The sequence below is a fragment of the Rhinolophus hipposideros genome, assembly GCF_964194185.1.
Source record: "Rhinolophus hipposideros genome assembly, chromosome: 5".
NCBI lineage: Eukaryota > Metazoa > Chordata > Mammalia > Chiroptera > Rhinolophidae > Rhinolophus > Rhinolophus hipposideros.
In genome coordinates this window covers 27,203,692-27,219,821 of record NC_138051.1, presented here as the reverse complement: position 1 = coordinate 27,219,821, position 16,130 = coordinate 27,203,692, and the positions used below count along the sequence as shown (strand labels likewise).

Genomic DNA, 16,130 nt, shown 5'->3' with positions numbered 1-16,130 from the left:
CCAGACCCCTAAATGATCCCTTTCCCTCATTCTTGTGTTAAGGCGGAGAGGGCATGTGTCCTCTCTCCCTAATCTAGGTGTCTGTAGATGAGGGATAAGAGGTTGCTGTAGTTGCCCATGGTGCCTCCCCCAGACTCTCCCTACTCATCCCATTGCAAGGATAGGGCTGGGTCTCCATTCACCAAAGCGGACATGGCTTCTCATTAACCCTCAGGTCTCTGAAGGGTATGGGCCTAAATGAATGTGTCAGGGGAGGCTTGCTGCTGGGTTAGTTGTCCTCAGGATGTGAGAGAAACATCCAGTGTGTGAATGGAAGTTGGCCTGGGAGGTGGTGGGCCATGAACAAGTTTGAGGAAAGGACTGGAGCTGAGGCAATAGGAGGGGGCCTGGGTCCACTGGCTGCACTAACTTTGGTAGCTATTGAGACAGAGTGTGTCTAGAGTGGGAAGCGGGTAGGAACCAAGCTGGGGCAGGGCTGCTTAGGGCTTGGCATAGGAGTGGAAAGGGCTACCTTGGGGCTCTGACCACAGTGTGTTATGTGTGGAAGGTGCTCTCCTGTCTCCCACAACTTCTGCTGTAACAATAAACTGTAGAGGAATCTGATCACCATTATTTGTCTGAATATGCCTGCGTCGTGCCCCTTTCCCACCCTCTTCCTGACCACCTCTCACATTCTCTTCTCAAAGTGACATAAGCCATGGGAGGGGGCCCAGAGAGCATAGACACTTCACAAAATGTGACGACATAATACCTATTCAGTAGATTGGTGTTGTCCTTGATATTGGTAGTACATTCATGTTTTGGTAGAGGAACTACTGAGATCTTAGTATCTTAGTATCTTAGTACTTAGATCTTAGTATCTGTATCAGATACTGAGAAATGCATAGGATTTCAGAGACGTCACCAACATCATGATCTTAAATTAAAGCTAGAAGTACAGAAAGCTGAAGTGCCCAAGGACATCTCATGACCCACCTTCCTGCAGGATCCTGCAGGGGGTCACCTGGATTCCATTTTAGGCGACCCAGGGCGTTGGGGGTCAGTACAATCAGCAGACAAGGACCCATCCAGTTACTGGCAGGGGTGGGTTGTTTATAGTTCATCCCCATCTAAAGACTCCTTCAGATGAGTCCCAGCAGCAAGGAGGGTTTCCTGTCAGGAATTCCTCCTCCTTAGTGAATCCAAGAATTCGGGGAGTTAGATTTTGTGGTTCTCTGAGAAGCTTTCAAGTAATCATCAAGATTACTTGATGATTACTTGATCATCAATAATCATCAAGAGGACTTGATATTTTGTGGCTGTTGCAGGCTGATTCTGGGGCTTTTGGGGCACAAGTAAAAATGAAAAGGCACTTTATAATGTTATTGGCCAGAGGACTGTGGGTGGAATATTACAAGGTCATTTGCCAGATTATAGAAATGCCACAGGCTATTATACATTTTCCTCAGTGAAACTGAGCTGACGACTAATGCAGCTCGATGTCCAGTGCTGACACGCTGACATGGAAGTAGAGCCTGGAACGTGCTCGTGGTGCTTGAGCATTTCCTCACTCTCAGGGCCGAGTCTATTGTAAATGCAGTTGGCGAGGATCAGAGAGGGTGAGGCTGTCACTGCGTAATAGCTGCGCCTTCTGGAAGGGAAGGCGGGTCTTAGCACATCCACCTGCACAGGTAACACTGTTAGCAGGGGAATCTTCAGAAGAGGGAGAGAACCTCATTTTTGTGCACATACGTGAGTGCGTGATATGTACCTGTCATGGAGGTGGTGTGTGAAATGGGTGGTGACCATGTGTGTCTCTCCTGCAGACGTCCCTACGTAAGAAACCCAGAGTTACGTGGAGGGAGAGATGCTCTCTACCGGCAGCGAGGGTGGGGTTTGCTGCCCTTGTCTGACCTCACTTTGTTGGTCCTGGACAATCCAGGAGAGCCCATGGGGACGCAGTGCCCCCCTGTGGTAGCCCTGGTTCTTCCTAACTTTCCCCAGCTCCCAGTTCCCTCTCTAAGTCTCCCATGTTCTTTGTGCTTCTACACAGTAGCTACATAGGGAGGGCCTGATTCCGTGGCCTGTGGCTCCTGCCCACCCTCAAGGTCAGAGCTCAGAGGCTCAGAGGAGAGGTGGGGTGACTTCACAGAAGCTGAACCACAAACCCCACTTTTTGTCTCTGCTTCAGGCTTAGGCCTCCTTGTTCTCTCTTCCTCTGGCTCTCAAGAAATGTGCTCCCCCGACTTTAGGGACAGAAGTCCAGGAGAGCTAAGAGAGGATTCCATGGGAAGGAGAATAAGAAGGAAGAATACAGTGACGCGAGCCTTGTGGTGTCAGCGTGAAAATTGTGGAACTCCTAAGAGATTTCCAAGGGTAGTTCTCTGAAGGTCCACAAACAGTGGAACTGTAGCAGGAGGGATTAAGCCCTAGATCACTCTTTGTGCAGCCCCTGCAGGCTGGTTGTAGCGCCCTACCAAAGGCCATAGCTCTCAGTGCATCGCCCTTTTGAGTTTCCAGTGACCGCTCCTTCTCTTCAGCCCAGGTAACAGCATGGCTCTTACCCAGTGCCAGGGTGTTAGCTGCTCTGTCCTAACCCTGCCTACACCTTCTGTATGCTCCCTTTGTTAAACTTGCTCAGTGATTCAACGTGCTCTCTGCCTTCTCCAGACACCCTAACATATGAGATGGGAGGTATAGGTAAGGTAAAGGTGGAGAAGGTAAAGGTCAGAAGAGAATCTGTATATTGAGCTTTCCTTAGTCACAGAAACATGGGTTTAAAGCCCAGCTAGCTATATGCTCAAGTTACTTGTTTCCTGCCTGCGCTTCCCTGGACCTACGATGGGGATGGTATCTACCTGACGGGCTTGGGGAGGTGGGATAATGCACATGGAAGCAACAGCACAGTGCCCGACCCATAGCGGTGCTGTGTGGAAACTATTATTATTGTAACACAGGCCCTATTCTCAGGGTGCTGCGTGGGAGTGCGCTGAATACTGAAGGGAAGCAGGATAAGATGGTGCTTCAGGAAAATTATTTCCTGAGTCAGACATTTTTATGTAGTTTCGCCTTTAGCTTGGCTTCTTACTGATCCCTGGGTGTATAAGCTGGGCTTGTGAGAAGGTTTGCATGTCTTAATTTGTGGGGAGGGGAATGGGATGGACAGAGACAGAAATGAAATTGAAACCAGAGGCCACTGAGTCCGGGACTCATGCTGCCTGCGCTGCTTAGGCAATAATAGTCCGGGACAGGAGTTGGGTCATAGAATCAGCATTTATTATCAGAGCACTGGTGGTCTGAGAAGGCAGCGGGTTAACACATCCAAAAACTGCCTTAACATTCTCAGACCAGCTTGGGTATTTAAGGGAAAATCTGTAGCATTCCTCTAAAGGCTACATGATGGTTCCGGGGGTCTGCATGGAGATTTCCCTCTGGCAATGTGGCTCTCTGGTGGAGTCAGCAACCCAGGACAATGATGGGAGTAGCCTGGTAGACCATTGAGATTGTGATCAATAAGTCTAGGGGTATTAATCTTAAGTTTCAGGGTAATTTCCTAAAACAGGCAACTGGGTGGACAGGACACATTCCGAGCTCAAGACACAGGGGGATGATCCAAGGAAAGTTGAGGCTGGGACACGGTGAGGCCTCTACTATGGGGACCCCAACCTGGCCTAGCTTCAATTCTCCCATTTTCTATTAATTTTACTTCTATAAAATTAGTATGGTTGCAAGAGTAGGGGACGATGAACCATTTTTGGCTGCATCCTGCTGAGAGTGGGCATTATTCCTGCCCATAGGAATCTATCATAACGGGGGTTGTTTATGGCATATTAGTTTCCTATTCTCCCTAGCGGAGCCCGGGGAAGAGGCATCCCAGGTGGAGCACAAGAGGCAATAATGAGTAGCTCCAGCAGTTCTGTCTGAAGAGCAACTAAGGTCTTCAGTTAGCTCACATGAACAGGAGTGACAGTCTGCCTTCTGGAGGAGACCTATGGAGATTTAAATGAAATAGGTTTGATGTGAGGTAAATGGACCCAGCCACTGACTCTCTGAAGACCGATAACCATTGGGGTTACTCAGAAGAACTGCTTAGGGGCGAACCGATCTGTTAGAGACCTCTCCCACTCTGGGCTTCTAATAGTACTTGGTCCCCTGGCTTTCCAGGGCTACAATGTGTAGAGGGGTTTGGCGGGGACGTGATGGTCCCCCATATTTCCTAAGTGACTGCTGAACCTCTCCCAAGTTAACAACACAGGACATAACAGAATTGAGGTCAGAATCCAATGCAGTGGGCAGCAATTAGAGCCGAGGCTTAGAGGTCTCCTGACAGGACTTTTCCAGAGTCCAAATCAAAGCCTGATTTGCTCATTTTACATTTCCTCTAAGTTATAGGCCAATGGTAAGGAACAGGCTCGTGTATGAGTCCAAATTTAGGGGCTTCATTTATCCATACAACTGAGCAAGTTTAAGAGAAAGCAGGTCCAGAGTGAGCAGACAAGACAGAATATATGGCTCCCATAGTTTAACAGGTTTACCTGTCACATCAAGGGTCACCCACATTTCGTCCCCTGTGATGAGAATAGCCTCTTTCTCCAGGTGTTTGTGTGTGTGTGGGGGGGGCTGTTGGGACCCTCAGACCTGTCTCAGTCACAGCCATTTTCAGGGAAAGAGTTGGTCCCTGCTCCCTTCAGAACAGTGGAGAATCCTTCCTGCAGTGCCCTTTTAGTTTGCACAGGGGGCACAGCTGTTTTGGAGGATTAGGACACTCCTTACTCCAATGGCCTGGGCTTCCACATTCAAAGCAGGATCCTTTTCCTCTTATGGTGCTGCTACATGGCTCTGAGGTACCCTAGCCTTGGCCTTCTATTAACTGCTAACAAAAATCTTCCCTGTCTCAGTTTTTAAAGACATTTAAACAAATTCCCTGGCCTCCTCTAGGATCTGAGTCTCTTTGTCTGCGATCTAACAATAAGCAGAGTTACCATAATATCCTTTAAGGTTAAGGAAAACAAGCTTCCTTACACTGGCTTATATTTGACATGGAGGAGGACCCATAAACTCTAGCTATCCTAAAATATGGAAGTTTACATAACTGTTAGCAAAACTTAGTTCTTAGATTTAGTTTTCTTGAGTAACTAAAGACCTAATTAAGACAATATAAAATAAAGAAAATTATTTTGATGACACATATAATCTTTGCTCTTCAGGCAGAAAACTTTCATAGCATCAGTAGCAGACGAATAGTCTAACAAACTTTGCCTTACTTAGCAGAGAGAGAAAACTTAATTTTGTACCAGCTTACTTTTGATATTTAAATTGATTTAATTAATCACATTTAGCATAACCATATATAAAATTCTCTCAAGATTTTCCTTTACAAACCTTCCACAACTTACCCAACCCCTCTTAGTTTGTCTTCTCTCACTCATTCAGAAATAACCATCCTTAGGACACACTACTTTCTTTAAATTCCTTCAAAAATATATTTCCATTCCTTATACCTTCCTTGAAAACACACATCATTTCCTTTCATATTAATTAGAATCCATAACCTTCAGAATCTTAACTTTTACTGACAACTAAAAGCAAGTAATTAGCATTTCCATTGGCAAATCCAAGAACATATTTTGTAACCTTCAAAAGTGTAGGCTTTTGTAATAAAATACAATATATTTATTAACAGATCTTAATCCATCTTTTAGCTTTCCTGTGACAAGAAGCCAAAAATAGATGAACTCAGACCTTTCAATTAATATTTCAGTACATCATCATTTTGAAATACCTAAATATTCAATCATTTTTATCTTTTAACACAATTTAGTAAAACTAAAATCTTACCAACAGATGCTGAGAAACCACGTCCAAGCATCCACACTACATAATTATTACTGAATTGTTTCATTTAAAACCTTATCTCAGTTAACAATTTATTAGTTCTTAACGCTATGAAATTTCAAAGTTAATTATTACCCAAGCTATTTTCTTGATAAATTTTGTGACAGAGGTAACATAAATTTATTTTTGTAAACCCAAGTAAAACAAAAGATACCATGTTTAATGTTAATAACCTTAAAAGATATATCTACTTATCCAAAAGTTAAAACAGGCTTAGTATCAAATATTTTCTTAGATCACATGATCCTGAAAAAAATCTTTATTATTAAAAAAGTTTTTTATTATTTAAATTTACATAAGTGCTTAATCTTTTTTCTTTAAGCCAATCAAACATAATCTGGTAATACCATCTGGAGGCAAAAACTCTATATTGCATATAAAACACAGACAAGCACAGATATCAGATCATATACATATAAACAGAATTATTAACAATTGCAGAGAGGTCCTAAGATCTTACAAGTGCCCCTAAAATTTTGAAGAGTCTAGAACAAGGGGTGGGTAATCTGGCTGTGGGACTCCTACTTGTTACTAAGAATGGCTTTTTTCTTCAGTTGCCTTAGCCTCAGGCATTCCTGGTAATACGGAGATCCCCTGAAAATAAGACCTAGCTGGACCATCAGCTCTAATGCGTCTTTTAGAGCAAAAATTAATATAAGACTCAGTCTTATTTTAATATAAGACCCTGTATAATATAATATAATATAATATAATATAATATAATATAATATAATATAATATAATATAATATAATATAATATAATATAAAATAAAATATAATGACCGGGTCTTATATTAATTTTTGCTCCAAAAGATGCATTAGAGCTGATGGTCCAGCTAGGTCTTATTTTCAGGGAAACATGGTAAGTGGATTAAAAGATGGGTGGAGTCCCCTTTTCTCTAAACTGAACTGTCAGTTCAGTTCCCTTCTCTTTTGAGTCTATCATAAAGGCTTGTACATAAGAAATTTCATCCTATTTCCCAGACCTCTAACAGAACAATTCCAGTTGCAAAATAATATAATAATTCAATGAACTATTGAGCGACCGGCACTCTCCAGAATTTAATATATACATTGGCAAAGCAGTACTGTAATAGAACATTAATTTCTTTTTGGTCAATGGCTCATAGCCGTAATCTTGCCAATAGCCTAATATTTTGCCCAACAGGCTCACAACTGGGATAGAAACTTTAGATCCCATTATTGAGCTGGAACAAATGCAGCCACATTTAACACAGACTTAAACACACAGACAGCTCCAAGTATTCCCTGGATTGGACAAACAAAAACCAGAAAAACCAGAATCAGATCTGAACACCAGATAAACTAGACCTAGCTAGGTGTCAGATTTGGATGCAATGTCATCTTACTCCATATACACGGTCTGCCAACCACCAGACAATTGGCCAGTGGGCCAAAACCAGACATGGTGGTCTCTACAGTGCAGCAGATGGGCCCCGCTTCCTGGGGAACAATATTGCCAACCACAGGTGCTTCCAGAACCAGAGCAAGCTTGCAACCAGAGCCCCTTACTGGTGGGGGTATTATGCCTTGCTGGATATTGCAGCCTGACCTATTGATGCCAATGGGTCAGTATGACCCCCAGATGACCCTCAAAGAGGAGCCCCAGATGGTGAGTGCAAACTCCTCTGGCTGTACATGCTGGGGCCACCCTGCTTCTGGATCCAGTAACTAGAGGCAGGAAAACATAGCAAACACTTATTCTATCCCAACTGAGCAGAAGGGCGTCTGTGACGAAGGGCCCTGGCGCCACCGCCACCTCCGTGAGCCGAAACTCTTGGCAGCTGCTTCCAGAGGTTGGTCTTGTGCCAAGGTTTCCATCCAGTCCCATGTAGCCCGAGACCCTCCGCCAGCGGAAAGACTTACTGGAGGAACCCCGAGGCTATCCCAGTGAAACTGAAACTGGAGGCAAACTGAGTCTGGGGCTTGTGCTGCCTGTGCCACTCAGCCAATAGATCGACACCGGAGTTGGGTCCTAGAATATGCACTTATTATCAGAGCACCGATGGTCTAAGAAAGCAGTGGGTTAACACATCCAAAAACTGCCTAACATTCTCAGACCAGATTGGGGTATTTAAGGGAAAATCTGGGCATTCCTCTGAAGGCTACATGATGGTTCCGGGGGTCTGCATGGAGATTTCCCTCTGGCAATGTGGCTCTCTGGTGGAGTCAGCAACCCAGGACAATGATGGGAGTAGCCTGGTAGACCATTGAGATTGTGATCAATAAGTCTAGGGGTATTAATCTTAAGTTTCAGGGTAATTTCCTAAAAGAGGGAACTGGGTGGACAGGGGACATTCCAAACTCAAGCCACAGGGGGATGATCTATTAAGCTACAGGTCAAGGAAAGGTGAGGCCAGATGTGGCAAGGCCTCTACTACGAGGGTCTCAACTGGGCCCTCTTTCAAAATGAGACAATAAAACTCGGGAGACCTTGCCCATGTTAAAGCCAGTTGGGCTTCTACACTGACAATATCCAAAGGGGCAAAGTGGTGAGGGTGCCTGAGCTCACAGGGCACACCTTCTCTTTCCCTGTTTCTCCACCAAGTCTGAGATATTCCTCCACCTCTTGGGTCAGGAGGTGGGCAGCAGTCATCCTGCTCCTCCTCAATTCCAGATAATCGGTTTCTGTATTGGTGCTGTTTTTAAGAGAAGCAACATTGTAGGGATTACTCAACTGAAAGACAAATGGTCCAGTGGGGTGGGGCACGGGGCATAGTGGCAGGTAGTACAGGCAGAAGGAAAGCCACCACATGGCAGAGCCAAATAATCACCCTCAGCATTCATCTGGCACCTTTTCCCCTCTCCAAACACACTGCCTCTTAATCCCTCAGCACAAGGAAGCTGGAAGGAAACAGAGGCTCAAAGAGCAATCATGCCCTCGAGGCCACACAGGGCTCAGTGTGAAAAATAGGAATCAGATGAAAATAGGCTCCATCTCGCCTGATCTTCAGAGTCTGTTGGACATGCTGGGGACGGCTGACAACAGGTACTGCGAGTGGGGTGGGACTGGTTAGTGTAGGGAACAATCTAGATCCCCATGGTGTTTTTAAACCTCTTCTCTTTAAATGCTGGGAACTCTGGCTCAATATTTCAACACCTGTAAGGTTGGAATTTTAGCAATGCTCCCATATCCGGGGGGCATGGCTGCAATCGACAAAGTGGCTAGGGGCTCTGAATCCAGAAGAAAAGACTGTGTCTAACACTCACCCTTCCCACTCCCCACTCTACCTGGCAGCTCTTCTGCAACCCGGAGAGATGAAGCACGGCATGGCTGAAGGGAAGGGTAAAATGGACATTTTATTACACAAGATAGCAAAAATGGGACAAGAGTCAAATCTAGAGTGATGGTCTTTAAATCAGTTCTCCAATGTATAGGCACTCAACCTAAAATAAACATCCTTTTCTCCGTCCTGGGTGAGCAATGGGATCTCACGTAGGAAAAGCTGGGGACCAGTTCACGGGGATGATGCCTAGTGAATTGCACTTAGTCTCTGGAGAGAAATGTCTGAGGGCCGAAGCCATTTGGGAGATCATTAGAGAGAGGTCCATCAGAAGTCAGAAATCTCAGGCCCACAATGCAATAAGGGCCATGAAGGCAAAACCAGCGGCCACACAGCCCCACTTGGCCAGAGGGGCCTCAGGGCCAGCTAGCTCCCGGGGCAGAATTTCTAGGAAGGTGACATACAGGAAGGTACCAGCTGCCACACCCTCTAACACAGCCTGGGCTAAGCCTCGCCCCCCTTCAGAGTTTCCTCCAGCCACAGCCAGCCCTATGGCTACACCCAGGGGGGACATGAGAGCGAATGACAAAATGGAGAGCGCTGCCCTTCGTGTTCCAGTGCCTGTCTGCACCAGCCGCAGTCCTACACCAAACGCCACGAGCCCCTTGTGAGCCAGGACAGCAACACAGAGCTGCACGGTAGCCACTACTGTCGTCTGCAGCCCCACAGCTAGACCTTCAAACACTGAGTGAAAGGAGAGTGAGAGCAGGAGGATGAGCGCGCGGAAGGGACTGCGTGAGGGTGAGGGGAGAGATCCATGGCTGTGGAGTCCAAGGACATGAGCCTCACCGCACTCCTCCTCCTGCACTTTTGATCCTCCAGCAGCTTCAGGATGGCACTGCAATGCCAGCGACTCCAAAAGGAAGACCAAGAAGAATCCCAGGGAGATGATGAGCTCTCCGTAGGGATAGTTCGTCTGGGAACAGAGAGAGGGGCTGTGAGATGGGAAAGGATGGAAGAAGAGCAGTGGATGGACGTGGGATGGCAGACTGAAGAGAACGGGAAACATGGGACTAGAACGTAAAAAGCGTTGGGGAGCGAAGCCCAGAGGAGATATGGACATGCAACAAGATACCAGAGGACCCTTGTGTACCAGGGACACAGTATCAGTAGGGTGAGAAGTACGGAAAAATGATGTGAAGCAAGTCAGAGGGTGCAAAGAATGAGAGCAAAGCAGGAGCTCTGTCTGGGGTGTCATATACCCAGAAGGATCTGGTCAACTCCTTTCCCCAGGGTCTGAGCTGAGGAGCAGAGGGATTCCTGGAATTTCTCACATCCTCCCCTCAGAAGGGTAGGGGTATGACAGAAATCTCCAGTTTTCCTCACCCTGTAGGTAGGGGCTGGTGGGAGATACTTACCTGATCTGAACTAGCATCACCAGAAAAATTTCCCTCACTCTCTGTCCTGTTCTAGGGAGAAAAAACCAGAAATTAGATCAGGTATGGAGCAGCTCGCTTCCTGTCCTGTCCCTTCAGCTCCACTGATTTCCTTAAAGCCCAAGCTGAGCTGTTGTCATCATTCCACACGACACAGGCTGCCATCTTCCCTGTCATTGCACCCTGGTCCTTGGCTCCGTCACTTCCCCCTTCTTCTCTTGCTTCTGTTCATCATTCTGGTCTCCCAAGCCTACGACTCACTGCTCACCTGCATCATGAACTTCTGGATCTCGGATTCAAGTCCCTCCAGGGCTTCAGCGGTCATGTGCATGAACCCTGCTCCCAGGAAAACACCAGCGGAAACGCAGCCCAGGAGGCTGAGGACCCGGCGGTGACGACCTGATGAGAAGCAGGAGTTACAATCCAGTTGATGAGGAGATGGACAGAGGCGACTAAAGAGCAACAGGCAGCACCCAACATCCCAAGCCTGGGGATGGCGAGAATCAGAGCAAGGAGTCAGGATAGCAGAATAGGGAAGTCAGACTTAGGTTATGGGGCAAGGATGAGAGAGGGCTATACCTGTGGCTCCCTCGATCTGGAACCATTTGAAGCAGATGGGAATGAGGCCACAGACCAGGGTGAGAGCCAGCAGAGCAAACAGGCAGCCAATTTTTACTCCTAGTAATGGTTCCATCCTTGGGTTACAGGATAAGCAGAGGCCCCCGAATGACAAATGGAGTTCCAAGCTTTGGAGCAGGAGTGGTGCCTTAGGTGGTCCGAGCTGCAGTGTCCACTCCCGAGATTCTGGAGACTGTTGTGATCCTCTCTGTTCTGGGCTGCCTCTGCTTATGCAGCCTTGCATAGCTGACTGGGGCCCTGCCCAGCTTCCCGCCCTCTCCCTACAGGGAGGCCCCTCCCCTGGCTCACGCCTCCTGAACTTGGAAACCAGAAAGTCCAGACTCCCTGTCAGGCACAGCCCTGTGCTGTCTCTTCTCTCCTCCAGTTCCATGACTAATCCAAGGGCTGTGGATTTAGTTCATGCCTGGGGCTGGTCTAATCCAGTCTATGGTAGCTACTTCCTAGCTGTTTTGCGTTGGGGACAACCTGGTCCTGCATCACTCAGGACATTTGATCTAAGCCTTCCACTCCAACCCAAGTCTTAGATTGCTATGCTGATACCTGGATGTACCCTTTCAGAGGGGATTTGGGGCCACCAGCGGGTAAGTAAGAGGTGGGGCTGAGAGGTGGCACTGCCACCACTCTGAGAACTAGTAGATGAGGGGACTCCTCTTTCCTGTAACCCCGGAAAAATAGCTCCAGGTATGGAAATGTCTAGTGGGGCGTTGAAGTCTCCAGAATTACAGCATTGATATTGTTACAACTTCTGACTGTGCCTGTTTCCTGAATGTATTGTGTTAGGACTCAGAGTTTTAATACAAAGAAAGTTGTTCTAGCTGTGAAACAGCAAGGCTTGGGGAAAACTGAGAAATGAACCAAGTACATGGAAGGCCCCTGCCTGGGCAAACGCGTGGAAATGAAGATGCAGTCCTGATGGGGTCCCCTCTGGAGGGAAATGTATGAAGCAAACTCTGGGGGAGCTGATGAACCCTGAGAAAGACGAAAGGGAAGGACGGAGGGAGAAAAAACTCGAGGCTTGGCAGCTGCTGGTCCCCTATTCAGGTGGCCTACCAGCCCTGAGACCTGCTGAGCCAGTTCTCAGAGTGCTGGGCCGGCTTTCCTCACTCCTGCAGTTACTTCCTTGGGAAGTCCTGGTCTCTGGGAGAAGCTGTAGTATTCTTATTCTTACAGGAGCGGGTGAGCTTGAGAGCTGGGTGGGAAGACAGGCACTGGAAATCTGAGGATTCACTTCATTGCAGGGCAGACCCCCATACCTTTTAAGAATCACAAGATCCATTTCCATTCTTAGAAAACTTTTAATTGTTATTATTAAAACCTCAAACAAACAGATATGTAGGGTACCAGCACTCCCCTCCTGGATACCAGGTAGCTCTAGTGTTGGCAGGCATGATAGAAGAAAACTCTGAGTACACATCTGTTGTGCGGGAGACCCTGCTTGCTGAGCCATGTGTCATGCAGGGCGGCATGTGGAGTCTCTGGTCCCGCTCCCCACACAAGAACGCAGGACATTGTGAGGCCAAAAAGAACACCCACGGAGCCATAGATAGGGGAGTCACACCACTATAGTCTCGCCTGTGGCTGGGTTGGAGAAACAGGAAACAGGAGCCACACGATCCGCAACCCTCACTCTGCCACTTGCAGGCTCAGCCACCATCTTCTTGCTAGCCCCCATTTTCTGCTAGCGTAGCCATGGCAGTTATATTAGTGCCCAATGGCTCACTGGTTACAGCTGACGGCCAACTAGCCACAGCTGATGGCCATCCAATCACAGTTGAAGGCCATTTACGATCTGAGCGAGTACCTTTTCATGTGAGGCTGAGAGCCTGGAAACTGCACTCCTGGCTCTGTCCCCACAACATCCTTGTCAGCTCTCAGGGGGATCTTCAGCAGCGGCCGGGGGAAGCGCAGACGGTGTGCTCACAGGTAAAAGATCTCCCCAGGAGCTGACACGGGCATAGCGATACAAATCCCTACGGAAGGAAAGGTCAGTGTGGGCTGCAGGTTCCTGCTACCTCCCACTAACTCTGGTCATAGTCTCTATACCTGCCGTATCGGCGGGCTGTGATCACAACATGCTGCCTGTGCCCATCTGGACAGCACAGGTGACAATGCACATGGCGTGGCCGTTTAAGGACAGGCTGAGTGATCCGGGGCCAGCGATTAGCCTCCTCTGTAGACCCTCGGGCAAGGATCACCATTGAGAACTTTTCCTCCTTTGGCTGCTTGTTCTAAGATAAGCACAGAGAGACTGCTTAGAGGAAAAAAATATGGGGAAAAAAATTTTTTGACCCTCATTCCTGCAGCACTTTCATATTTTATGTCACGCACATTCAGGCCCTAAAATCTCCAGGCTATTCTCTGAATTTTCCAACTCCTCCCACCTCCGATTCTTTCTCATCCTTCGTTCCCAGTCTATTTTCTCCTTGCTACAATGCTCCCAGGGTACATACCCAGCTGAAGGGGATGGGATGGTAAGCCTGGGAAAAGCTACAGGCGAGGGGCTCGGAGGCTGTCAACTGGGGACACGGAAGTTTAGGAGGACACTGTAAACACACATAAAAGACATGCGGTGAGACAAAAGAACCATACATCATAAAACTGAAAAACTAAGAGTTAAATGGTCCGGAAGGGATAAGAGAGCATAAGAACGGGGGTAGGGAGAGCAGTGGAACCACTAAGAAACCCGATAGGGACACAAAGCAGTGGAGGGTGGCTTAGCTTTGCCCTCTCACTTGTCCTGCCACAGCTGAGCTCAAATCTTTCCATGCTGGGAAAGGTGGAACTAATACTCACTGGGGCAAAGACAAACCTGGTCGAGGGTCCAGAGGTGACTTCTCCTTTCCCTGAAATAAAAAAAAAAAAAAATTAAGCTGGGCCGGAGGGGTCTACTCTTATAAGTCAATCTGCGCAATCAGTCAGTTGAGGACTCCTTTAAATTCAATTCTGGTAATTATTAACTATGTTCTTTGAGTTAAGCTGGCTGCTTCTCTAATACTCCAAACAAAGAACTTTCTCTTTGCAGCAGGAGAAAGGCAGGAACTTGGCACATAGGATGGTGCTCTCCTTGTCAGCAACCGCCACTCTCAAACAAATCCCACTCCAGGACAATTAAATTTATGACCATACACTGGCTCATATAGTCCCAAAGAAATAAGGTTCTTGGCTCAGCAATGTCCTAGATCAGGGGTTGGCAAACTTTGTTTTAAAGGCCCAGAGAATAGGCAAAATCTGTTTCTGTCCCAACTATTCATCTCTACCGTTTGTAGTGTGAAAGCACCCATACACAAGAGACACTCAAATAAGCCTGGCTCATACGGACACAGGTGACAGGCTGGATTTGATCCACAGGCCCTCGTTTGCCAACCATTACCCTATAGCATAATGACTTCATAGGCCTACTAACCTGAGTCACCCTTACCATTGTATGACAGAGTCTCTTCAGTTTTCAAAGGAGTACCAGTAATTGGTGACAGATGATAGGTGCAAAGGAGGGGGGAGAAGGGAAAGAACCTCACCTTAAGGACGAGGTCCCTGGCTTCCATGAGCAGGCAGTGCCCAGCTTTTGTTCCATTCTCCACCAGTATCTGTTCACAAAAGGGGAAACTGAGCAGAGGCCCTGAACTACATGAAAACATAAATGTAGCTCTGTAAGAACATTCACAGATGGAATAGTGGTCCTAAACGAAATGGTATTGTATACAAGATGGGGATGGAGACCGTAAAAGAGGGACCAAGGATTCTGGGCGGGAGAAAAGAACGAAGACAAGCTCCAATGGATGGAAGGAAAGGCATGGAAACCATGAAGCTGCCTTAAAACTTGAAGGGAAAAGGGATTTCAGCTCACCAGAAGATTACTTGTCTTGCGCCACAGGGTTTGAACGACCTCAGCTCGCTCAGCCTTGCTGGGCAGTTCACTCAGGGAAAAGGCGGAGACCACCACATTGAACTGTCCCTGAGGAGCAAGACAGGGACACCACAGACTCGACACCTCCCCTGCCAAGAGCACGACAGTCTAGCTCCCTAGATTTCTTCTGCGGCCTTTTCTCTTCTGACACTCACTGCTGGGTTGCAAAGCCGAGGCCACACTTTTCCATCTGCCAAATTCCGCACTTAGCTGGCACACTCTACACATTGCCACTTGCCTTGGGTGATACAGGTAGAAACTGTCTGAAAAAGACACTTGGAACATAAGGTTCTCCAGATTCTGAACCACCTGTGGAGGAAAGGAGAAGTGTGACAACTATGAGTGTATAGGTATAAACTGAGGGGATATCCTGAAGAGAAACATGGCGCCGACAATAAAGGAAAATGCTAGGCGAGAGTGAAAGAAAGTAGGGTATCGGGGTTCAGAACAGGCCTCCCCAAGATGAGACACTTTGGCATGTGAATTATTTTGAGCTGAAGGCAATTAGTACCTGTGGGCTCAAGAGAAACTTTTACCTTTCCCTTGAAGAATTTAAATTGGGGGTCTTGCCCATCATAGTTATTACCAGAAAAAACATTTTATGGCCTATCTATAGGGCAGAGCAAACTTCTAATTACTGAACATCTGTTCTTATCTACTGAGAAGTTCTCTCCTTTCCTCTGAAGCCTCAGGGCACCTTACCTCATTCTTTACCTGTTTGTCACATATACCTCATTTTACCTTTCTGTCTCTGAACCACTCCTGTATGCAGGGTTCCTGAGCATATGCATGTAGTTATATCTGATTATTTGCTCTTGTTAACCTCTCCTATGTCAATGAAATTGTCAGACCAGCTGACAGAACGTAAAAGGGTATAGGAAAATTTCTCCCTCCTCATAGGGTAAGCAAATATTTAAAAGGGCAGGGAGGATATTGGGCTACCTGCCATGTTTATCTTACCCAAACCTATCCACTTGAAATGGGCTTCAAGTTCTATATTTAAGAAAACCTTACTGAGCAAGATTAGGACA

The 16,130-nt window shown here is 47.0% G+C and overlaps 2 protein-coding genes across 2 annotated transcripts in view; both read right to left on the bottom strand.

The window, feature by feature from the left end:
* The window catches only part of STXBP6 (syntaxin binding protein 6), a 284,040-nt gene extending 272,638 nt beyond the window's left edge, over positions 1 to 11,402 (bottom strand). Inside the window, exons 1-4 of the mRNA XM_081047366.1 lie at positions 11,136 to 11,402; positions 10,825 to 10,955; positions 10,539 to 10,589; positions 9,970 to 10,096 (exon numbers count right to left, since the gene is read on the bottom strand). Of these exons, the coding sequence (XP_080903492.1) occupies positions 9,970 to 10,096; positions 10,539 to 10,589; positions 10,825 to 10,955; positions 11,136 to 11,250 (424 nt within the window). The 5' untranslated portion in view covers positions 11,251 to 11,402. The remainder of the gene's footprint in view (positions 1 to 9,969; positions 10,097 to 10,538; positions 10,590 to 10,824; positions 10,956 to 11,135) is intronic.
* Positions 11,403 to 13,059: 1,657 nt separating this feature from the next.
* Positions 13,060 to 16,048, bottom strand: LOC308497830 (ribosome assembly protein METTL17, mitochondrial-like; the record flags this gene model as incomplete). The annotated part of the gene is given in 9 exon segments (XM_081048933.1): positions 13,060 to 13,165; positions 13,239 to 13,423; positions 13,646 to 13,738; positions 13,989 to 14,005; positions 14,008 to 14,038; positions 14,711 to 14,779; positions 15,040 to 15,147; positions 15,338 to 15,408; positions 16,042 to 16,048. Coding segments are annotated over 9 exon segments (687 nt in total).
* Between the last annotated feature and the right edge of the window lie 82 nt (positions 16,049 to 16,130).